Source organism: Borostomias antarcticus (genome assembly GCF_949987555.1).
Source record: "Borostomias antarcticus genome assembly, chromosome: 7".
Taxonomy (NCBI): domain Eukaryota; kingdom Metazoa; phylum Chordata; class Actinopteri; order Stomiiformes; family Stomiidae; genus Borostomias; species Borostomias antarcticus.
Window position 1 is genome coordinate 15,581,280 of NC_140240.1, and position 24,666 is coordinate 15,605,945.

The following is a 24,666-nucleotide window of genomic DNA, read 5'->3' on the forward strand; positions in this document are numbered from 1 at the left end:
AAAGAGATAGAAATATAAACAGTATTTAGAGAGAGAGATTGCCATTTGCTATATAGATAAGTGAAATATTGTAAGACAGAAGACATGAATGGTCTGAAATATGACAACAGTCAATAATAATGTGATTAAAGTTCCTACCTACCTGGGTAGCAGAGCGTAGTGGTCGGAAGGGTTGCAGAACGCAGTCACCACGTATGTAGGACCTGGCCATGAGAAGCAAGTAATTAAAGTTCACTCACAAAGTACAACTGTTTTCCATCGTGATTAGCTTGCTAGCTAGCTATATTAGCTAATCCATTTTTGCGGATAAAATTACGTTAGTGCTACCTAGCTAACGTTAGCTGGCTAGCGGTAATGTTACTCAGTTAGCTAGCACTAACGGTTCTCAAATTCAAATTCCTTTACTGGCTATGCGCTAGCTATATCAATCATCTGCACATGATTTGAGCCTCTTTATCGAAAAACAATAGGTTACATCGATAGTATCACGGTTTATTAAAACAACTTTACATGGTAGATGGTTCATATTGACAGATATACTCACGGGATGGATGCGGGTGGCAGGTGAAAAGCTCAAAGTCAACCCCCGAGGAGAGCCTGGTGACGCGAAGCTAAGTAGGCATGAGTCACGACTCGCGCCTGTTCAAAACTGTCTTCTTCTTCTTTTCTTGTTTTTGCAACTCCGTCATCATGCCAGTGTGATCACAGTATAATAATGCAGATGTAGGCTACTTCAGATAATAGATGGTTATTTTGAATACGCTGAATACTCTGACAGGTTGCCCCATCCATGATATTGCCTTGTTAAATAGCTAACCACTGCATTACCACTGCATTTGTCCAACAAACCAGTCCCTGCACATATGGAGCTTGAAATATGCCACCCGAATTATTGTTAAATTGTTTGATTACATGAATTCATTAATTACTTGCTCAATTGAGCAAATTTGAATAGAATATTTACATTTTAAATTGATTAATTGGGCTACGTTGACTCAAAGTACAATACATACATTTAATTTAAAAAGCAAAATGTGCCAACTCTTGGCCACAATCGGCCCAAGTATGGCGACCATTATTGGGCCAGATCCGGCTCAGTTTAGGTGAGCCGCTGCCAGAACACAGCCTAATGCCCCGACACTTAGCCGGAATCGGCCCGATTCGGCTGGCTACCTGGGAAGCTAGCACTAGCAACATCAACATCGGCGAGGATGCCAGCACCAGCAGGCAGTTGCAGTTTGATGTTGTGATGTTGGGTATGGCCTAGTGCTCGGTCATAAAGTCATATTGACATGCTCGTGGTGTCTAGATGAAGTTTGATGCATTGTGCATATTGAATTGTCATACGGATTTCTTATTAGCATACTGTTCACAACTGGCATTCTTTGTAACTAGATGGGACGGGACGGCAGAACTGTTTTTTTTTTTTTCTCACGTCAAAATGTTGCCCCCCCTACTCTCAGAGGGTAAAATCGCCTGTGTGTGTGTGTGTGGGTGTGTGTGTATAACAACTAAAGAAAAATAATTGAATGAAAATGTCAACTTTTAACGGATTGGCAGAATTCATCTTATTCAAATCAATATGGTAAAAGCCTGTTAAATATTTACAAGGCATTACATTTAAAGTAGCACCAACCTTTTTATAGCCATCCAATCCACAGCACAGCACATTCATTTTATAGCATTTCATTTTACGTTTATTTTGCATCATGCAAGAATCGAGCTTGGAACATTGAGGTTTTGCGCATCAAAATATTTCCATGAAGTGTCTGAGTGTGCTCCTTAACCTTCCTTTCTCTGGACTCAGGGCCGTCAACGTCACCCCAGTTCCCGGCGACCACCAGAGAGAGAACACAGATGACGTCCTCCAGGACGAGCACCTCAGCGACCAGGAGAACGCCCCTCCAGTGCTACCTGGCCGACAGGGATGCGAGGCGGGCAGCCAGGGCCCTGCCCCCGAGGCCGAGAATTGGGAGGACACCGACTTCAACCGCAACAAGCTCAGGATCAGCCTCAGCAAGGTGCGGCTAAGCTCAGGATCAGCTCAGGATCAACTCAGGATCAGCTCAGGATCAACTCAGGATCAACTCATGATTAGCTCAGGATCAACTCAGGATCAACTCAGGATCAGCTCAGGATCAACTCAGGATCAACTCAGGATCAACTCAGGATCAGCTCATGATCAGCTCAGGATCAGCTCAGGATCAGCTCAGGATCAACTCAGGATCAACTCAGGATCAACTCATGATCAGCTCATGATCAGCTCAGGATCAGCTCAGGATCAGCTCAGAGTCAGATAGAAAGTGATGGTTGGATGATTTGAGAGAGAGGGGATGGGTAAAGATGGATGGATGGTTTGAGAGAGAGAGAGAGGATGTGGGGGGATGTATGGAGGGTTTGAAAGAGAGAGAGGATGTTTGGAGGGTTTAAGAGAGGGGGGATGGGGAGTGAACAGTGAATGAGGTGTGAAAGAAAGTACGGTTGCAGTATTCATTCTCCATACCCTGCTGGACAGGTAGATTGCTGTATTCGTGCTCCAGTACCCTGCCATGAATATGTAGGTAGGTTGCTGTATTCACTGTATTCATGCTGCTGAATTGGTACTGTAGGTTGCTGTATTGCACCACAAAGCAGTGACTGTAACCGTAGACTCGTTCCTCTTGTCTTTTCCCTGTTTGTGTCCCAGCAGGGGCCTCAGGAGGAGGACCCCGGCCGAGGGTCCTGCCCGGTGTCTCCGGCCCGCATGGGAGCCCCGGAGTTGCCTGGCGGCCAGTGCCGCTCGCTCCGATTCAGACGGGTCAACAGCCCCGAGTCAGACCGGCTGTCCGCCGCTGAGGGGAGGGTGGACGGCTATGGCCAAAGGTGAGTTCCTGTCCCTCTACCATCCATAGTGAGTCCCTGTCACTCTACCACGAGTCTCTGTCCCTCTACCATCTCTGTCCCTCTACCATGAGTCTATGTCCCTCTACCATCCATGGTTAGTCTCTGTCCCTCTACCATCTCTGTCCCTCTACCATCTCTGTCCCTGTCCCTCTACCATCCATGGGAAATCCCTAACCCTAAGATCAACCCAGGTCATATTTCTTAATAGAGTGTCTGGAACTTAGGTGTCAGAGGTAGGACTGCCAACACACTCTAATATTGTGTATGTGTGTACACGCGTGTGTCTGTGTGCGTGTACTGTATGTGAATGTGTGTGTGTGCGCGTACGTGTGAATGTTTGCGTGTGTGTGCGTGTGAATGTGTGTGTGTTCAGTGTCAGGTCACGTATGGACATCCTAGGCTCGCCCTCCCGTCTGGTCTACTCCTCCCAGCCCGCCCAGATGCTGTCCGTGGACACCGGCTGCCGTGGCGACCGTCAGCCCAGTGGCCGCCGCGAGGGCTCCGTGGCGTCGGTGGACCAGGAGGCACACAGCAACGCCTTCATACGCTCCGTGCCGCTGGCCGAGGAGGAGGATTTTGACAGCAAGGAGTGGGTGATCATCGACAAGGAGGCGGAGCTGAGGGACTTCCAGCCCACGACATCGGGCACCACGGATGATGAGCCGGAGGAGCTGAGGCCCCTGGAGGAGCAGGAGGAGAGGAGGAGGCTCCGCGCAGGAGGAGGTGAGAGAGCAGGAGGAGGTGGAGGAGGTGAGAGAGCAGAAGGAGATGAGAGAGCAGGAGGAGGTGGAGGAGGTGAGAGCAGGAGGAGGTGAGAGAACTTTCCTGTACTTTCTTTTCATGTCATCTCTTTCCCTGATTCCTAATCGATAATTAAGCAATAACACACGAGAGGGAGTGCTTTATTATGGTTACGGTTATTTATTTGAAAAATATGGGTTTGTAGTGTCCAATTTCGCTAAATTGCGTTTCTTTCAGGCCTCCGCAAACTGAAATAGTTCTCAATTGTCTACCGTTGCTATGGCAACATAACGCAGCTGAGAGCATTTACGGAGTGATACCTTTACCGGTGATTTGCCCGTTGGTATATTGTGGGTATCGGCACGGTCCGAAGGCATCTTGGCCAATCACAATGCACGGTCGGAACTAGCTGTTGCATGAAAATAAATAAATTCACACTTCTTTTGAGATAGATAAAAAATAAACCTGCCCTTCTTTTGAGATGGATAAATAATACTCCATGTGTGGGATCTCTAATGTAGTCTGATCCATGTGTGGGATCTCTAATGTAGTCTGACCCATGTGTGGGATCTCTAATGTAGTCTGTTCCATGTGTGGGATCTCTAATGTAGTCTGTTCCCTGTGTGGGATCTCTAATGTAGCCTGTTCCATGTGTGGGATCTCTAATGTAGTCTGATCCATGTGTGGGATCTCCAATGTTGATCCATGTGTGGGATCTCTAATGTAGTCTGTTCCATGTGTGGGATCTCTAATGTAGTCTGTTCCATGTGTGGGATCTCCAATGTAGTCTGATCCATGTGTGGGATCTCTAATGTAGTCTGTTCCATGTGTGGGATATCTGATGTTGCCTGTTCCATGTGTGGGATCTCTAATGTAGTCTGTTCCATGTGTGGGATCTCCAATGTAGTCTCATCCATGTGTGGGATCTCTAATGTAGTCTGTTCCATGTGTGGGATATCTGATGTTGCCTGTTCCATGTGTGGGATCTCTAATGTAGTCTGTTCCATGTGTGGGATCTCTAATGTAGTCTGTTCCATGTGTGGGTGTAGGAGAGCTGGTGGTGCGCCCCAAGGCGCATACGAGGGACAGCAGTCGCGGCATGCTGACACTGACGGAGGAGGAAGCTTCCAGACGGAGCAGCAGCAGCCCCGCCCAGTCTCCGTGTCACTCGCTCCCGTCAGGCCGCCCCCGCAGGAGGGAGTCTGAACCCGCCGGACCCCAGAGACCGGTGAGAGAGCCAGCCGGCCATCCCAGGAGAGAGCAGCTCTCCTCTCTCCATCCTAGGAGAGAGCAGCTCTTCTCTCTCCATCCTAGGAGAGAGCAGCTCTTCTCTCTCCATCCCAGGAGAGAGCACCTCTCCTCTTGCATGTTCATGGTCATAGAGGCTTCCAGGCGTGTTTCTGTGGTGCAGTTCCACCAAATCTTTTAATCATGTGGATGGGCCTATCTGAGTGTTGTGGTGGCACTGGCGGCTTATCCAGATGGTTAAAGGAGGACCTGTTGCTGAGTCTGCTTTGGTTGAATGCCCGTTGACATGCAGTACTACTCCAACAATGAAGAGGGCAGCCAGACAACCCTGTAGAAGTGAAACACCCAAGCTAACCAGTATGCCTGCAGCCTTTTTTTTAGTGACACTTTCCTTGAGCCACTACTCATGAGCTGGTCTTTGACGTTAGCATGGCATTACACATGTCCTAAGAAGCCATGTTGTTTCGAAGTCCATGTTTAACAGTTGGGGCTTGATGACTCTCTGGTAACAGAAATTTAAAGGATGATTTTAGCTTTCAGAGCTAACGCTCAGACTCAGGTTTCACAGTCACAGTCTTGTGGTAGTCCTTTATATACAGCTTTATACCGTAGCTTTAAAGTTCTTGAAACAGTCATGATTTATGCCAGTTTACTCTACACTAGTGAATTAGTTAGTTAGTTAGTTAGTTAGATAGTTAGTTAGTTAGTTAGATAGTTAGTTAGATAGTTATTTAGTTAGATAGATACTGTAGCTCTCAAGTCATAGTTACATTTCTATATGACATACCGGTATTGATGTAATTTGACTTGCAGCTTTGCCACACCATACAGGATAAACCACCTGCGATTTGACCAAAGGGAGGTTCAAGAAAAGTGTTACTGTATAATCCATGTCAGTTAGCCAAATGTTTTGGTTTGGTTTTCCCCATGGCGTTTGGTTTTGACCATTGTTTCTGTAGATAGACACTAACTGCATATCACATTGGAAGCAACTGATAGGACAATTAACTTTTGATGCCTTTTTAACAAGATGTTACATCTCCTGGACAGTCCATTTTCTTCGCTTGCACAATTCAGTGTAACATTTCCAAGGGATGCACAATACACTGTAACAACTGATTCACTGTCTTGACTCATTGTCTTCGCTGGTTCGAGAATACAAACAGCTCGCTGCTTACATTAGGTTTATTAGCAAAATATACCATTTCTAAGCTGTTTGCAATTAACAAATTACACAAGAACTGTTTAAGTAGTTCAATGAAACTATTATTGCAAGGGTTTTTATCCTAATTCAACACAAAATGCTACTTTTAATGACTACTGCCGTCTCAAGATTATTCAACCCCTTCATGACAAGCATCTTCAGTACTTAGTAGAGCACCCTTTTGCTGTTATGACCTGCTGCAAACACGATGCATAGCCAGACACCAGCTTCTGATAGCGTTCCTGAGGAATCTTAGCCTATTCCTCATGGGCAATGGCCTCAGTAATATTCTTGTGTGTGCATTTTGTTTCATCGCTCCACAAAACAGAATTCCAAAACTTCTGTGGCTTATTTATATGGTTTTGAGCATATTTGAGCCAACCTTGCTTTGAGCCAACCTGCTTTTGGGTCAGTAGTGGTGTGAGTCTTGGAGTCCGGGCATGGAGCCCTTCAGTGTTCAGTATGCGTCTTACTGTGCAAACTGAAACCCAGTGTCTTGCTGCAGGTGTGTTGCAGTCACTCTAGGGTTTTTGACCACTTGCCTCATCAGGAGTCTGGTGGCAGCCGCTGACAGCTTCCTCTTTCTGACACGTCCAGGGAGTGTAGCCACTGTTCCTTTAACTTTAAACTGGTGAACTACAGTAGAACCTCAGAGATCCCAACAACTTGGTCAACCGAACGGGGTCAAAACAGGAAATGAGCAAATCCTGACAGAAAAAGTAACGGTGAAATGGCTAATGTAAAACGCAAACGGGTGACACACTGACGATTGAGAAAAAACTTGAAATTATAGCTAAACTCGAAAAAGGAGCAACTTTGAGCACTATTGCTAGGGAGTACAATGTGGGAAAGTCAACTGTGTCTGATATAAAACAAGACCAGGGGAAAATCCGTTTGCAACGGAGGCTAAAGACAGTAAGATTCTGAAACGAAATAAATACATGAAAGGCTGTTTATCCTATAGGCCAGGGGTGGCCAACCAGTCAGAGACTAAGAGCCACAAAATTTACTGTGGTACCACCCAGAGCCACACCATATATACCAGCGTTTCTCAACCTTTTTTTCAGTCACCGCACCCTTCATAAGTACTTAAAATCCCAAGGCACCCCAGTCTAAAATAAGAAGAAAAACGTTATTGTCCATTAAATATACATTTAAAGTCAATTTATTAAAAATTAATACATACAACAAGATATTTTCTGACATAATATATTTTGGACTGGGTTGGGTTACGCTGGGCTGGACTGGGTTAGGCTGGACTGGGCTGGGCTGGGTTACGCTGGGCTGGGCTGGGATGGGCTGGGTTAGGCTGGACTGGGATGGGCTGGGCTGGGTTAGGCTGGACTGGGCTGGGCTAGGCTAGGCTAGGCTGGACTGGACTGGACTGGACTGGATTGGGCTGGGCTGGGTTAGGCTGGACTGGGATGGGATGGGCTGGGTTAGGCTGGGCTGGACTGGGTTAGGCTGGACTGTGCTGGGTTAGGCTGGACTGGGCTGGGCTAGGCTGGGCTGGGTTAGGCTGGGTTGGACTGGGCTGGGTTAGGCTGGACTGGACTGAGCTGGGTTAGGTTGGACTGGGCTGAGTTGGGCTGGACTGGGCTGGAGATTTGAGGCTTTGAAATGTCCCAATGATGTCTGGCATATCAGACAGAATGGCTTACCATTACGTTCTATGAAGAAAAAATGACTCTCCCACTCGGGTAAAAAATGTCCTGTTTTCGTCTTCATATTTTATTTTCGCTGCGCATTTCTTTCCAGCCATTCTTTGGTTGTGTACAGTAGCCTAGGCTACGTTAGCTTTTGTTGTAAAAGAGAATGACCCACGCAAAGCAAATTATTTTGTTTACAATTTTGTTACCAAGGTGATTTGCTACCTATATGATTGGTTTGAAGTGGTTCTCACGCCACTTCCTCGCGACCTAGCGAAACGAATGATATGATTTTATGACAAATCTGCAATAAACTAAAATGGGCAGGAAGAAATGCACAGCGAAACTAGAGAGAGAGAGAGAAGCTGAATCCCAAATTGCGCACTTAGGCGAAAGTGCAGAGCACTCGCGGCCTTGTGGCCTTATATGCGTGTTCCCGCTAAGTCCACAAGGGCTCAGGGTAGTCCCAAAACGGAATTGCTAGGTCCACAAGTGCGCCACTGACGCCATTTTGCGCACTTTAACCGCACTTACCGAAAGTCCGCAATTTCGCGGACTTAGGAGCAGAAAATACCCACAGCCAACAGCGTCTCATGTGACACAGTGCTTGAGTGCACCCGATTCATGATCCGAGTGCATCACACATAAATGATGACATTTGCAGATAACACAACATTTATCTTGAAATCCACATGCTGCAAACATATCCCACCCAACAATAATTTTTAAATTAATATTAAATTAAAACAGACGTCAATCGGTCAATTTGCAGAGCCGAGCGGAGAGCTGAGGGGAGCGTCAGAGCAGCCTCTGCGTCGGAGGGACGCGGCAGCCAATGAAAACGAAGTGGGAGGGGCATTGAGCTAAAATTTCAAATAGAGGGTCGTTTTTAACATATATCAAGTGTCTACACATTACATATTATGTTTTCTAAATTTTGTGTATTTTGGGATAACCTTCAGAGTTACGAACATTTGAGAGATCCAAATGACGTCATTCCCGGTGGGTTCGGATCTTCGAGGTTCTACTGTATGCTTCCAAGTGTATCTCTAGGACAGAGGAGGCTCGTCCGTTGAGGCAGGGGAGGGCAGTTCTCCTCAGTTTTTGGAGAGAAGAGAGAGATTAAAATATAAATATATGGATTTATTTATTTATAATTAATATTTAATATTATCTCAGTTTTGTTCATAAAGCAGGTTTTCCCTATGGATAAAAACCCATTATTGAAATTCTAAAGCTCCAACAGTGACATATAACATGCAGCTGGAGGACCCATATATATCTATGGAAGGGAGGCTAGCCTCCTTTACTGCAGGGCGGGTTCTTTTATATTAAATCAATGTAATGCCTTTTTTTCTTGCTAATTTGGGATTGGCCAAAACGCTGAATAATTATGCAAGGGAGGACAGGGATTTAATGATTGACATTTTGTTAGTCCAATCACATTCCAGATTCCAGATTTACCACAGTGAAGGCCGATTGAGTCGGCGTTGATGTCTGTGTTACTCTTCCCTGTGCCATTGGAGACTTTTTGTGTGTCCGTAGCTCCATAATATAATACATCCGAAAGTATTATGGGACATATTATACATCAAACTGTTCGTCTATTTGTCTTGATTCTAGCCATCTAAATATCTAAGCTGACATAAATACTTTTTGAGCTAGAGCCATCTGAACACAACAGTTCCACTGGCTGGCTATTAGCCAGTAACATTAGCCACTGTATGGGAGCTACAAGGTGCACGTCAGGCTACGGCATAGGCAGGTGCACAGACTGGCCGGAGGCGCAAACTGTCGGAAACTTGTCCAAAACATTTCTGGAGACTGGGTCACAACACCGGATCGGAGAAATCCGTAGCCTGGCTCCTGCTTGCGTGAGAATTGATCGCTTTGCGGTGCTTATTCCTCATCCAGTGATGGATGGGTGGATGGAAAACGTTCAACTGAATGTTGATATTGTTCTGATAATTGTAGGCTATAGCAACATAAGAGTGGCAGCATTGACAGCAACCCAAATGAGCTAATCCCATAGCTGTACCATTGCTAGCCAGCCATGAGCGAACTGTGTACTGCATTTGCTGTGCAACTTATTCCATTGTCCAGTTGTCAACTCTATTTGCCAACAAACTGTTTGAGAGCCAGCACACCTCAGTGTCCCCTAATCAAAAACATTTTTCATATATCACCTAACCTCTCCAGCACCTCACTAATATCAATTATTTTCTCTCTTTAGAGAAGAGTACAATCCATTACAACAACTATTGCTTACAATGTTTTATTGTTGTTTTGTAATATTTTATCATTAATATGATAAATAAATGCTGCATGTAGTTAAAGAAAGTGTTATTCAGTTTTTCATATGCTAAAATTGACTGTAAATCCACTTTAAGGCTGATATTTCAAATAATAACTGACTGAGGGAAAGTGCCCCCCGGCGCCCAGGGCGGTTCGCCTCTCTTCCTCCTGTCCTCCTCGGTTTTTTGAGTCACCAGCCGCCACTGCTGTAGGAACATTCAGTGCTATGCTATCTTTTTGTATCCTTTTCCTTGTTTGTGCAAGGCAATGATCTCTTCCCTGAACTTTCTGGACAATTATTTTGACCATATTTCTAACATGCAATCAAACTTCACTCTCGACAAACCCCTAGCCAGTACAGGGGCCTCATTTATAAACATTGCGTAGAATCCACGTAACTAAGTTTGCTTAGCTAAGTAAGTACTAAATATACGCACAAAAAATCTCAGATTTATAAAACGCTGCATATCACAACCCATGTTCACTCAGGCACGCCTACGCCAGCTGCCCTTTATAAATCACAATCAACACTTAACTTGGCGCAGGTGGATGTGCGTTCTGATCACACCCCAATTAACACCCACAATTGCCTATAAATGGTCAGTGATACGCCTATACTTATGCAACGACAATGGAGCCGAGTGCAAAAGGCAGAAAGAGAAAGATACATTTTACCGATGCGAGGTGGAGGTATTGGTCAACGAGGTAGAGACGCCGCAAAAGGATCTTTTCGGAACGATGATTTCACATGTGCACGACTGATAAGAGCACCTGTTAGGCCTGAGTGGTCCCATTTAGATTATAATGAATTATCTATCATGCAGGCTATATTGGCATTCGTTTAGTGCGGTAGGCCTTATTAGGTGGCTGCTTATATCCAAACTGATAATCATTATAAGCCTATAGTGTTGTTGCATGGGTAATGGGGTTTGGATCTATATTGCACGTAATCTAATGCTTCACAGGGTGGCCCATGAATAAAATGCCTAATTTATCAACGTTTAAACGGGTCAATTTACAATGAAATCCATAACAATGCAAACATGTAGGCCTATAGTGACTACTTACGGCAAGTATCCCCAATTTAACTGTACGACAGATCTGAGGGTTCTTTGCAGCAGCCAATTTGTGTATTTTCCGGGATATCATGCATTTCACATACTTTCTCAAAACATTCTGTAGGCATATAGAAGCTGCGTGTTCTAATGGATGTTGCGGGATAGCCAAGCACATAGAACATCTGTGCCAAGTACCGGCATATCCAAGCCCCCGTGCGTCATGGCCTACTATAATCCAGCTATATCAGTGCCTGTATCGAGGTCTTGTAAATATATGGGGTCCATGGATGAGTTTCATGTGATTCTATAAAGCGTAATTATAGCTACACACATGACGATTCGGCAAATAAATAATCTAACTTGCTCCCTTGTGTTCTTACAACTTGGAGACGCATCACCTCAATGCGCTGTTTTGCGCACAGCTAATTCTACCAAAGCGGCATGTGAGCATTGGGATGACATGCGTTTTTAGGCCCACATTCCTTGTATGCCTGCTACATGACAATCATAAGACAATATGAGGATATATGATGATGTACAATATAGCCTAATGTAGCCTACAGTTACCTCAAGTAGGACATTTCCATTCACCGCTCAACATCATTGTAATTGCGGCTTGCCTCAGTGGTCATTCGGGTTTACATAAAAGCCTAATCAAATATAGGCTAGAAATACATAAATACATTAACGAATGAATAGGTGGATAATTAAACATACGAATAATTAACTAAATAAATGATTAACTGAATAAATATACTTCAACGCCGAATGCAACATTTGTTTGCTGCGGTATAGGCCTTATAGTTGTAGGCTATCGACATACGGAATCATTACTATGATGAACCTATAGGCTCGTGTCGTGTTGTGTTATCAACCTTAATGTGGCTTTTATTCATAGGCTACTGCCCGTGATTCTTCTCGGGATAGCCTATAAATGAATAGGCCTACAACATAACATTATATTATGACACAAATGGGTAAATTCACAGACACATCCAAAGCAATGCCGACATTATTTCGTAATTAGGCTACGGTGGCGATTGATTCCGTTTATGTCATGTGTTTCGTAGACTTTCCCGAGTTTCATCCCTCTGCCATCGGAGTCGCGTTTTCCCCTTTCTCCAGAAACGTGCTTATCGTAGTTAAAGGAGGGTCGAATTGTGCGTAGAGTTATGCCATGGATGTATTAATAGAACTGGATACAGCCACTCCATTCACTGACCGCTATCAACAATGAAGCCCTATTGAACCGCGCCATCTTGGCAAATTTGTAGTCATTTGACCATTTCCGGTGACTTTTGTACTTGCGCAGTTGTGCTTTTCTGGCCTTCCGGTGACTTTTGTACTTGCGCAGTTGAGCTTTTCTGTCCGACGCGCGTCCACGGTCAACGTTGGCGTTGACCGCTTCTAGCTATCGAATGGCTGACTGGTGTAAGATGGATAGCCTAACGTTAGAGAGATAAATGTAGGCTATGGTTATGTTAATAAAGCTAACAATGATGTTGTAACATGCATGCAGCACTGCCGATCTGAACGATTGATTCATTATTACCATGGATCAGTATTGGGATTGATCAAGGGCGAGTGTGAAATAGCAGCCACGAACTCAGCGGGTTATCCGAGATGCGGTAGCCGCGGCCAAAGCTCCTGCTGGCGGGGAGTGAAGCTCTTCAACTCGCAGGTCACTGGCTCCCTGGAGGAATTTAGCCTGGCTGCAATAACGTTATCGCGAACGGAATGAATACCATCTACTAGCAAACAAAACATCTTCAGTTATAATTAACCTGTTAAAACTAAGATGCCTGGATGAAAAAATAATTTCTCCAATGGATATATAAAAAAAAAACAGGTTAATATGGAAGCCGGTTTTCATTGCTAAATCAAAGCGGGGAGAGCCGGGAACGTGCGTGGACGCGCGTCGGACAGAAAAGCTCAACTGCGCAAGTACAAAAGTCACCGGAAATAGCAAAATGACTACAAATCTAGCCAAGATGGCGCGGTTCAATAGGCCTTCACTTTAGATTTCGAATCCTGGGGGCTTGAGTTATGCACACCTTCCGCCAACTTATCGCTCAGCTCGTTTTTTATAAATACCGGAAGTTGCGTAGAAAGTTGCTCAGCATGGGTTACGCACGCTTTTGTACTTACGCAACGTTTATAAATGAGGCCCCAGGTATTTATGTGTTCTATCTCAAGCACACCTGAACTAATTAGTTGCACCAGGGGTGCTTGAAACCGGGGGTTGGGGAATTGTGATTAATTGCATCAGGTGTGCTTGAGATAGGACGTTAAATAATTTTGAGACTTCAGTTGTGATTAAAAATGTCATTTTGTGTTGAAATTGGTTAAAAACCATTGTAATATTACTTTCATTGAACTATTTCAACTGTTTTTGTCTACTTTGTTTATGGCAAACAGCTGAGAAATTTAGAATTTTGCCAATAAGCAAGGGGGTGAACAGTAGCATGTTTTATGAGGGTGGTGAACAGCAGTATGTTTTATGAGAGGGGTGAACATTAATATGTTTTATGGGGGGGGTTACATAGTATGTTTTATGAGGTGGGGTGAACAGTTATATGTTTTATGAGGGGGGATGAAGAGCATTATGTTTTTTGAGGAGGGTGAGTGGGTGAACAATAGTATGTTTTATGAGGGGGGTAAACAGTAGTATGTTTTAGGAGGGGGGGTAAGGCCGGGTGAGTAGCTTGCAGGTGAGGCCGTGGAGCCATAAGGTGTCATAGGCAGCCGTCAGGTCTATAAAGACAGCTCCGGCCTTCTTTTTGGCCGGAAAGCTGTCCTTGATGTCTTGAGTCATCAAAGTGACTTGATCTATGGTCGAACTCCCACATCGGAACCCAGCCTGCTACTGTGGGAGCAGCAGGGCGATGATTGGTTCGACGTGCGTAGATGAGGCACTTGAGGATCTTGAAGAGGATACTTAGCAGAGAGATGGGGTGGTAACTCTTGGGGTCCCCTTCATGCTTATTTGGCTTAGGGATCGCAACAACTAGGGCTCTTCTCCAGATTTTGGGGATCTTGAGTTGGCGCAAGCAGGAAGAGAGGAACGCTCTTAACCAGGACTTCAAGGCAGGCGTGGCGTAGAGTATAAGCTCCGGGTAGATAGAATCTAGCCCCAGAGCTTTCCCTGGCTTACATGCTGGAGTGCAGCATGGGAGACAAAGCTGGCCAGGCTGCTGTTAGCTGCCCAGGAGGTGAGGGGGGGTGAAGAGCAGTACGTTTTTGTGCGTGGCTGGATTTCTCCCTTACCTTTGTCCAGAAACAGAAGTTGAACCAATTGCAGCAAAATAGCTAACGTTACAGGAATCATCAGTGTAACTGCTTTAGCCACTGACCGCTACAATTAATGTTATGGAAGCTGCTGCTAGCTGTTGTGAGCTCATGAGCTAGCTGGCTAACTTGCTCTTATTGTGCAGGATTAGCATTGGAAGTATTGGAACTGATGTGTAAGACCTATCTTAATTTATCTGACATTATTTCATGTCATTTCAATTCACAGTTATTTCAGTTGCATGACTAGCTTCCGTCCTACCAGTCCTGAACAGAAACAAGCCAGCCAGGCACATAAGCCAGGCTTGACCTGGTCTGGTTTGAGGTGGATGGATGAACAGTAGAATGTTTTATGAGGGAGGCTGAACATTATGTTTTATGAGTGGGGGTGAAGAGCAGTATGTTTTTTTAGGTGGGTGGGTGAACAGTAGTATGTTTTATGAGGGGGGTGAACAGTAGTATATTTTATGAGAGTAGGATGAACAGGAGTATGTTTTATGAGGGGGGGTGAAGAGCAGTATGTTTTTTGAGGTGGGTGGGTGAACAGTAGAATGGTTTATGAGGGATGAACAGTAGTATGTTTTATGAGGGGTGTTACGTGTGTGGTTTATGTATGTTGAATGGATGTAGGCCTACTGTGTTTGGTTCTGTTTTGTGTTGTTTTTGTCTCCCCCTTCTGTTTCACTTCTCCTACTTCTCAGATGTGCGCGCCTGGTTCACCAATTATCATTCACCACCTGTTCCATATCTCCAATCAGCCAGTCCCACGCCCTATATATAGTCCCCTTTTCTTTCAGTTCTCTCTCTCCCTTTTGAGAGCTGGGTTGGTTTGTGTTTAGTTGGAGAGCTGTGGCAGAGCTCTGGTTTGTTTTGATTCTGTTTGATGTTTATCCTTTAGTTATGTTACATGTGAAGCTTCTGTATTTTGTTGTCCATTTACCTTAGTTGTCAGCCTACTTTAGTTGTGTTATGTTTGTTAAATCTCTTGTTTTTGCACACAGGGACAAGTGAGAATAGGAAGATACCCTGGGGTCTACATCTTAACATCACGTAGGTTTACCTGTTGTTACAACCCCAGGTTAGAGTGAGCACCACCCACTGTACGTAGGGGTGCTTAGCACCTGCCAAGGGGGTTGGGGTTATTATTAGGGGCCAAGCCCCGAAGGGGGCGAAGCCCCTATTGTAATTGATGGTATTATTAGGGGCCAAGCCCCAAAGGGGCGAAGACCCTATTGTTATTGTAAGTATTATTATTATTCCGCCATGGGAGTCTATGGCAGGCCCTATAACCGACTGGTCGCTTTTTACGAAAATCGGCAGAGTCATAGAGGCTTAGGCCCCGCAGCAGTGGAGCAAGTCTCACATCGATTGGCCAAAAGGGGGCGCTATAGCAGCTGACTGAAGTTGCGAACTTTGAACAGGCATATCTCAGGCCCCGTTTGACCTACAGACATGACAATTTGCACACATATGTCTCTCCTCATGACGAACAAATTTGCCTCAAGGACCCATAACTTCCGGTTATATAGATTTTCCGCCATCTTGAATTTTTTGAAAAACGCTTAAAATCTATCTCCTCCTAGAGACTTTGACCAATCTGCATGATACTGGGTACACACAATCTAAGGACCGATATCTATAATTCCATCTCGGCAAAAGTAGAAAAAGTTACATTTAACAGCAACTATGAGCCAATGAAAATGGCATGGGGCGTGGCTTTTCACATAAAGGGGTATACTTTCTTAAGGGTTGTGCAGAACACCACGCCACTTGGTAGACATCTGTGCAGATATAACCTGAGGCGGCCACTGCATTATTGGCCGAATCAAACCAAATGGGGGCGCTAGAGAGCTCATTTTCAGTTTAGGCCTAACCGCCATGCAGAGCTTTCCGAACCACGGTACAGTGGTACCAGGGTATGTCTAATGGTCACTCGAGAAAGAAGAGCCTGATTGGCCACAGGGTGGCGCTATAACAAGCCAAAATACATAAAAAAGGCTAAAATGCTAACTTTGAAAGGTCATATCTCATGCCCCGTTGGAGCTAGAGTCATGACGCTTTGGAGGCATATATGTCTCATCAGGTTGAACAAATTTGCCTCAAAGAGCCATAACTTCAGATTATGTTAATTTGCAACAATTTTGCAATTTTAGAAAAACACTTAAAATCTATCTCCTCCTAGAAAGTTTTGTCAATCTACATGAAGCACAGTAGGTAGAATCTAGCAATGAATATCTAAAGTTCCATCTCGGCATAATTTAGAAAACTTGATGAAAAGAGCCACTATGAGCAATTGAATATTGCAGAGGGTGTGGCTTTTCACAAAAAGGCATATTACTTCTGATGGAATAGATGGAACACCACAAAACTTTGTGTTCATATCAACAATGTCAGCCTGAGGCAAAGCCTCCATTACTGGCCAGATCGAACTGAATGGGGGCGCTAGAGAGCTCATTTCCTGTTAAGGCCTAACCGCTTGGATGGTATTTCCTAAAACAGATATAGTAGTACCAGAGCATATCTTGAGGTAACTCAAGAAATATGAAGCAGTTAGGCCAAAGGGTGGCACTATAACAAGCCAAAATTCTTAAAAGTGGCTTAAACGCAATTGATTGCTGTAGCGCCCCCCGTGGCTAAATGGGGTTCCTAATGCTTGTATGGGTAGCGGATGGCATGCTCTACAACTTACTAATTGGGCACAACACTGTCAGATTACATTTTGATGTTTATATAAGCATTGTTGTGCAAAGGGACCCCCATTGCACTTTCATTGTATTTTCATTGCTAGAATTAAACCAATGTGCCGTCTCTTCTTATATGAAGAATGTGCTTGTTTAACTGAAATAATCAAGATCACTACAATTGAATGTATATGGACTCCACGTTAGTTTGACAGTTGTCATTCAGGTCAATTGGATGGAAATGTAGACCTTAAATTACATAGCCTACTTACACCAAATGTATGGGTAGGAGAGGGGCATTCTTCTGAAAACTGTGAGGTTAAGAGAGAAACAAGAATTGTGAGTGTTGTTCACAGATTGCTGAATTGTCAAGCTATCCTTGCAGTGATACTTGATGGTAAAGGTGGGTCTCCCAGGCAGATGGAAGGCCTGGACAATGACCAGGTGGGATGTTGACATGCAGAGAAATAGTCACATGCATAGCTCAAATGTGGCTATGGCAGATGTTAGCCATGTTTCTGTTACACAAATGCAATCAGCGTTCATAAAGAATTGATGTGTGTGTACATCTTTGAAGTCTGCTTTAAGACTGGATATTGTATAGAGCCATTGTAAATTAACTGGCTTTTGTAGGAGTCAGTGTGTGAGAGGCATTTAGTGTAAAATGTGACATAGGTAGAGAGGTGATAGTTGGAGAAGGGTGCAAATGAGATTAAACTAGGGAATGTTATGACAGGTTTGATGGGAAGATTAGTTGTCCAAACAGTAAGGAGTGCAGTATGTGTATTGTATGTGTCATGTGTGACAAACTGGATGGTAGAGTGGTAAAGAGTGTCACGTTTGGAAAGTGTACCTTTTGCACTCTATAGCTTACACACTTCAACCAGGGAGAGGGTTGTAGGCTTTAGCCTAAACACTTCATCCTTGGAGAGCGCAGTAGCCAACAGACTACATAGCCTACTTACACCAAGTGTAGGGGGGGGCATTCTTCTGGAAACTGTGAGGTGTAGAGAGAAACAAAAGTTGTGTGTTCTTCATAGATAGCTGAATTATCAAGAAATCCCCGCACTGAGACTTGATGGTAAAGGTGGGCCTTCCAGGCAGATGGAAGGCCTGGAGAATGATCATGTGGCATGTAGACATGCAGAGAAATAGGTCCTAAAACATATGTACCAAAATAGAATAAATGTAATGAGATTCTAAAAAGGACCTGACTCACTTGACGCTGTCAGATGAATTGAATGTGAATGCAGTTGTATAATGATGATGATGATCATGGTGATGATGATACTGTTGCATGAATTTGACCTGATTCACCTGGTCAGGCGACATAGATGCTCACATGCATAGCTCCACTGTAGCTATGGCGTATTTTCCTCGTTGGCTTTGATGCGTTAGTTGCCGTTAGTTGCGCTTGGCCCCGTTATTGCTGCTTGCAGCTATATTTATTATTTATCTGCCATGGAAGTCTATGGCAGGCCCTATAACCGACTGGTCGCTTTTTATGAAAATCGGCAGAGTCGTAGAGGCTTAGGCCCTGAAGCCATGGAGCAAGTCTCACATGGATTGGCCAAAAGGTGGCGCTATAGCAGCCGACTGAAGTTGCGAACTTTGAACAGGCATATCTCAGGCCCCGTTTGACCTACAGACATGACAATTTGCACACATATGTCTATCCTCATGACGAACAAATTTGCCTCAAGGACCCATAACTTCCGATTATATAGATTTTCCGCCATTTTGAATTTTTTGAAAAACGCTTAAAATCTATCTCCTCCTAGAGACTTTGACCAATCTGCATGATACTGGGTAAACACAATCTAAGGACCGATATCTATAATTCCATCTCGGCAAAAGTAGAAAAAGTTAAATTTAACAGCAACTATGAGCCAATGAAAATGGCATGGGGTGTGGCTTTTCACATAAAGGGGTATACTTTCTTAAGGGTTGTGCAGAACACCACGCCACTTGGTACACATCTGTGCAGATATAACCTGAGGCGGCCACTGCATTATTGGCCGAATCAAACCAAATGGGGGCGCTAGAGAGCTCATTTTCAGTTTAGGCCTAACCGCCATGCAGAGCTTTCCGAACCACGGTACAGTGGTACCAGGGTATGTCTAATGGTCACTCGAGAAAGAAGAGCCTGATTGGCCACAGGGTGGCGCTATAACAAGCCTAAATACATAAAAGGGGCTAAAATGCTAACTTTGAAAGGTCATATCTCATGCCCCGTTGGAGCTAGAGTCATAAAGCTTTGGAGGCATATATGTCTCATCAGGTTGAACAAATTTGCCTCAAGGAGCCATAACTTCAGATTATGTTAATTTGCAACAATTTTGCAATTTTAGAAAAACCCTTCAAATCTATCTCCTCCGAGAAAGTTTTGTCAATCTACCTGAAGCACAGTAGGTAGAATCTAGCAATGAATATCTAAAGTTCCATCTCGGCATAATTTAGAAAACTTGATGAAAAGAGCCACTATGAGCAATTGAATATTGCAGAGGGTGTGGCTTTTCACAAAAAGGCAAAGAACTTCTGATGGAATGGATGGAACACCACAAAACTTTGTGTTCATATCAACAATGTCAGCCTGAGGCAAAGCCTCCATTACTGGCCAGATCAAACTGAATGGGGGCGCTAGAGAGCTCATTTCCTGTTTAGGCCTAACCGCTTCGATAATATTTCCGAAAACAGATATAGTAGTACCAGAGCATATCTTGAGGTAACTCAAGAAATATGAAGCAGTTAGGCCAAAGGGTGGCGCTATAACAAGCCCAAATTCTTAAAAGTGGCTTAAACGCAATTGATTGCTGTAGCGCCCCCCGTGGCTAAATGGGGATGATAATGCTTGTATGGGTAGCTGATGGCATGCTCTACAACTTACTAATTGGGCACAACACTGTTAGATTACATTTTGATGTTTATATAAGCATTGTTGTGCAAAGGGACCCCCATTGCACTTTCATTGTATTTTCATTGCTAGAATTAAACCAATGTGTCGTCTCTTCTTATATGAAGAACGTGCTTGTTTAACTGAAATAATCAAGATCACTACAGTTGAATGCATATGGACTCCACGTTAGTTTGACAGTAGTCATTCAGGTCAATTGGATGGAAATGTAGACCTTAAATTACATAGCCTACTTACACCAAATGTATGGGTAGGAGAGGGGCATTCTTCTGAAAACTGAGGTTAAGAGAGAAACAAGAATTGTGAGTGTTGTTCACAGATTGCTGAATTGTCAAGCTATCCTTGCAGTGATACTTGATGGTGAAGGTGGGTCTCCCAGGCAGATGGAAGGCCTGGACAATGACCAGGTGGGATGTTGACATGCAGAGAAATAGTCACATGCATAGCTCAAATGTGGCTATGGCAGATGTTAGCCATGTTTCTGTTACACAAATGCAATCAGCGTTCATAAAGAATTGATGTGTGTGTACATCTTTAAAGTCTGCTTTAAGACTGGATATTGTGTAGAGCCATTGTAAATGAACTGGCTTTTGTAGGAGTCAGTGTGTGAGAGGCATTTAGTGTAAAATGTGACATAGGTAGAGAGGTGATAGTTGGAGAAGGGTGCAAATGAGATTAAACTAGGGAATGTTATGACAGGTTTGATGGGAAGGTTAGTTGTCCAAAGAGTAACGAGTGCAGTGGTGTGTATTGTATGTGGCATGGGTGACAAACAGGATGGTAGAGTGGTAAAGAGTATCAAGTTTGGAAAGTGTACCTTTTGCAGTATATAGCTTACACACTTCAACCAGGGAGAGGGTTTAAGCCTTTAATCTAAACACTTCATCCTGGGAGAGGACAATAGCCCACAGACTACATAGGCTACTTACACCAAGTGTAGGGGGGGCATTCTTCTGGAAACTTTGAGGTGTAGAGAGAAACAAAAGTTGTGAGTGTTCTTCATAGGTAGCTGAATTATCAAGAAATCCCCGCACTGAGACTTGATGGTAAAGGTGGGCCTTCCAGGCAGATGGAAGGCCTGGAGAATGAGCATGTGGCATGTAGACATGCAGAGAAATTGGTTCAAAAACATATGTACCAAAATAGAATGAATGTAATGAGATTCTAAAAAGGACCTGACTCTCACTTGACGCTGTCAGATGAATTGAATGTGAATGCAGTTGTATAATGACGATGATGATGATGATGATGATGATCATGGTGATGATGATACTGTTGCATGAATTTGACCTGATTCACCTGGTCAGGCGACATAGATGCTCACATGCATAGCTCCAATGTAGCTATGGCGTGTTTTGCTCGTTGGCTTTGATGCGTTCATTGTGCTTGGCCCCGTTATTGCTGCTTGCAGCTATATTTTCTTTTTGTATTTTCTTTGGTGCCACTGATAGTTCTCCTTGATCCCTGTGTTGCTGATTACATTATATTAATAAACCTTCTTGATTTATTATTGGTTTCTGAGTTTTGTGTTGCTGCACCCTCACCTTCTATCTGTCTCCTTATGTTGCGCCCTTCCTCCCTGAGCCACCTTGTGGGGGCGTAACATAAAATGGGGGCTCGTCCGGGATCTTTGATCCTTAAGTGCAACAGAGATGTGAGTGTTGGTGTGCAGTGTACACGTCGTCAAGAAAGCTGTTTTTTGGTTTAGTTTGGTTAAGTTGGTTGTGCCGTGTTTGGAGGCTTGGGTGGCCTGTGGTTGACCATCAGTCATAATGGCTATTTTTGACCTTGAGGAGTTTCTTAGCGCTCCTTCTGTGGAGCAGCTGGATCAGTGTAGAAAGGAGGATCTGCATGCCATTGCGGCACATTTTGGAGTTGCCCTTTCAAAAAGTTTGGTAAAGCCTGAGCTGAAGGACGCTGTGGTACGTCTATTAGTGGACAGGAAGGTGCTTAGTACGGGTGGAGCAGCATCTGCTGTTCCGCCCCCTTCCTCTACTCCCCTAGGAGTAGACAGGCAGGAGGAAGAGGTGGCTGAGGTTGAGTCCGTTACGGATGGGGCCTCTAATCTGGAGTTTAAGCCTCCTCGTACTGTGCCCAAATTTACTCCGCTTCCCATGGGTAGTGGAGCTGGAAGTGATGACGCCCGGCATAGGTTACGTTTAGCTCGGTTACAGTTCGAGGCTCAGGAGAAGGAGAGAGATGCTGAGTACAGTCATCGGTTGGCTATTCGTAAAATGGAGCTGGACATGGAGGCTGAACTCTCCAACCGCAGAATGGTGTTAGAGCTGGAGAACGTGGTTAAAATAAAACAACTCGAGAAGAAGTTAAAATAAAGCAACTAGAATTAGAGGCTGCTAAAGTTGCGAGTCCTGCTCCACATTCTGGTCAGGCTACTCTTGGAGCTGGTTCCTCCACGGTGGTGAGAGGTTTTGACGTGAGCAGAAATATAGCTGTAGTACCTCAGTTTCGTGAGGCCAAGGTAGACTCTTACTTCAGCGCTTTTGAGCGTGTTGCTACCGCTTTGAAATGGCCTGCAGACGTCTTGGCTATAATGCTCCAGAGTAAGTTGACTGGGAAGGCCCAGGAGACACAGTCTAGTCCGCCCCGCCCATTGGCTCCACGCTCCAATGAGGAACGGGAGTGCTATTACTGCCATCAAACGGGGCACATTAAGAATGACTGTGTTATGTTAAAACGCAAGCTGTCACAGCCAACTAAGCGACCAAAAGAGGTGGGTTCAGTCCAGACATTGACGGCTCCAGTGTCAATGGCCCCAGAGGTGTGTAACGCTCTAGAACCCTGTTATGCACCATTTATGTTGGATGGCCTGGTTTCTCTCAGTGGCAGTGAGGCAGACAAGTGTCCTGTACGAATACTAAGAGATACAGGAGCAGCACAGTCTTTTATATTGTCAGACGTGTTACCTTTTTCTGATGAATCGTCAAGTGGCTCCCGTGTTTTGGTGCAAGGCATCGAGATGGGTTTCGTGTCTGTGCCTCTCCATCAGATCCATTTAAGCTGCGGTTTAGCTAAGGGAGTGTTTAAAGTGGGCGTGTGCCGGTCTTTACCTGTGAGAGGTGTTACTTTTCTATTAGGGAATGACATCGCTGGTGGCAGTTATGCCGGTTTTAGAGGTTTTAGAACGCCCTGAGATTTTGTTGCCTGACGTATTGGCTCAGAAGTTCCCTGAAGTGTTTTCAGTTTGTGCAGTCACCCGTGCTCAAGCACGTAGTTTGGGTGAGGTAGTGGACCTGTCCGAGACCATGTTCGCGACTGAGTTGTCTGATACGCCTGCTTCCCCACCTGGGTCTATTCAGCCTACTGATGAGACGAGTGACCAGCTACTTCAGTGTGATAAGCTTATCTCTGAGACAACTCAACGTCCCATGACTCGTAGTAGTCTTATTGTTGCTCAGAATGAGGATTCTAGTCTAACCAGATGTTTTGCTGCTGCTCTTGCTCCAGAAATGGCTAGAAACAAGGAAGTAGCTTATTTTGTGGAAGATGGCCTCCTGATGCGGAGGTGGAAATCCCGCATTGATTTTGAGAATGAGTGGAGTTATGTAGTTCAGATTGTCGTGCCTACCCCATATCGGCAGTCTGTTTTATCTCTGGCTCATGATCATCTCTGGTTGGGACATCTAGGGGTCACAAAAACCTATGACCGAGTTTTAAAGCATTTCTTCTGGCCTGGGTTAAAGAGAGATGTAGCCAGTTTCTGTCGGACGTGCCATGCATGTCAAGTCACGGGGAAGCCCAATCAGGTTATTAAACCTGCCCCTCTTCACCCGATCCCGACTATGGGGGAGCTGTTTGAACATGTACTTGTGGATTGTGTTGGTCCTCTGCCTAAGACCAAATCAGGCAACCAGTTCCTGTTAACGATGATGTGTGTAGCTACACGGTACCCTGAGGCTATCCCTCTAAGGAAAATAACTTCTCAGTCTGTGGTAAGAGCCCTGATCAAGTTCTTTTCCACATTCGGACTCCCTAAGATGGTACAAACCGATCAAGGTACTAATTTCCTTTCAGGTATATTCAAACAGGTGTTAACATCGCTGTCTATCTCACAGAATCTCAAGTGCCTACCACCCGGAGTCTCAGGGGGCTCTCGAAAGGTGGCATCAGACTTTCAAGTCTGTTTTGCGCAAGTACTGCATGGAGAGCGGTAGAGACTGGGACGAGGGCGTTCCGCTAGCTCTATTCGCAGTTCGAGAAACAGTCCAAGAATCACTGGGTTTTAGCCCAGCTGAGCTGGTGTTTGGGCATGCAGTAAGAGGCCCTTTGAAAGTGCTAAAAGATCAGCTTATGGGAGAGACTCCACACATGCAGCGAAATGTGTTGTCCTATGTGAGCAGGTTTAAATAGCGGCTGCATGAGGCTTGGAGTGTCGCTAAGGAGAGTCTCTCTGCTGCTCAGAGCTCTATGAAACGGCAGTTTGATAAACATGCACTTCAGCGTTCTTTCCAGTCGGATGACTTGGTTTTAGTTTTGCTGCCTGTCCCTGGTTCTTCTATGTGTGCTCGTTTTTCTGGTCCTTACTCCATCGAGAGGAGGTTGAATGATGCTGACTATGTTGTCCGGACTCCTGATAGGAGGAGAAACTTGAGTATGTCACAAACATGTTAAAGCGTTACCATCCTAGAGGAGACATCCAGCCTGAGAGCCACAGTGTGCCCTCCGTGGCCGCTGTGGGTGCTGCGGT

At 44.7% G+C, this 24,666-nt stretch overlaps 1 protein-coding gene across 1 annotated transcript in view; it reads left to right on the plus strand.

Moving 5' to 3' along the window:
* The window catches only part of ttbk1a (tau tubulin kinase 1a), a gene marked incomplete at both ends in the record, with an annotated part of 116,307 nt that overhangs the window by 56,706 nt on the left and 34,935 nt on the right, over nucleotides 1–24,666 (plus strand). The window contains 4 exons of the mRNA XM_084441360.1: nucleotides 1,808–2,021; nucleotides 2,690–2,862; nucleotides 3,257–3,606; nucleotides 4,674–4,852. Coding sequence (XP_084297486.1) covers nucleotides 1,808–2,021; nucleotides 2,690–2,862; nucleotides 3,257–3,606; nucleotides 4,674–4,852 — 916 coding nt within the window. The remainder of the gene's footprint in view (nucleotides 1–1,807; nucleotides 2,022–2,689; nucleotides 2,863–3,256; nucleotides 3,607–4,673; nucleotides 4,853–24,666) is intronic.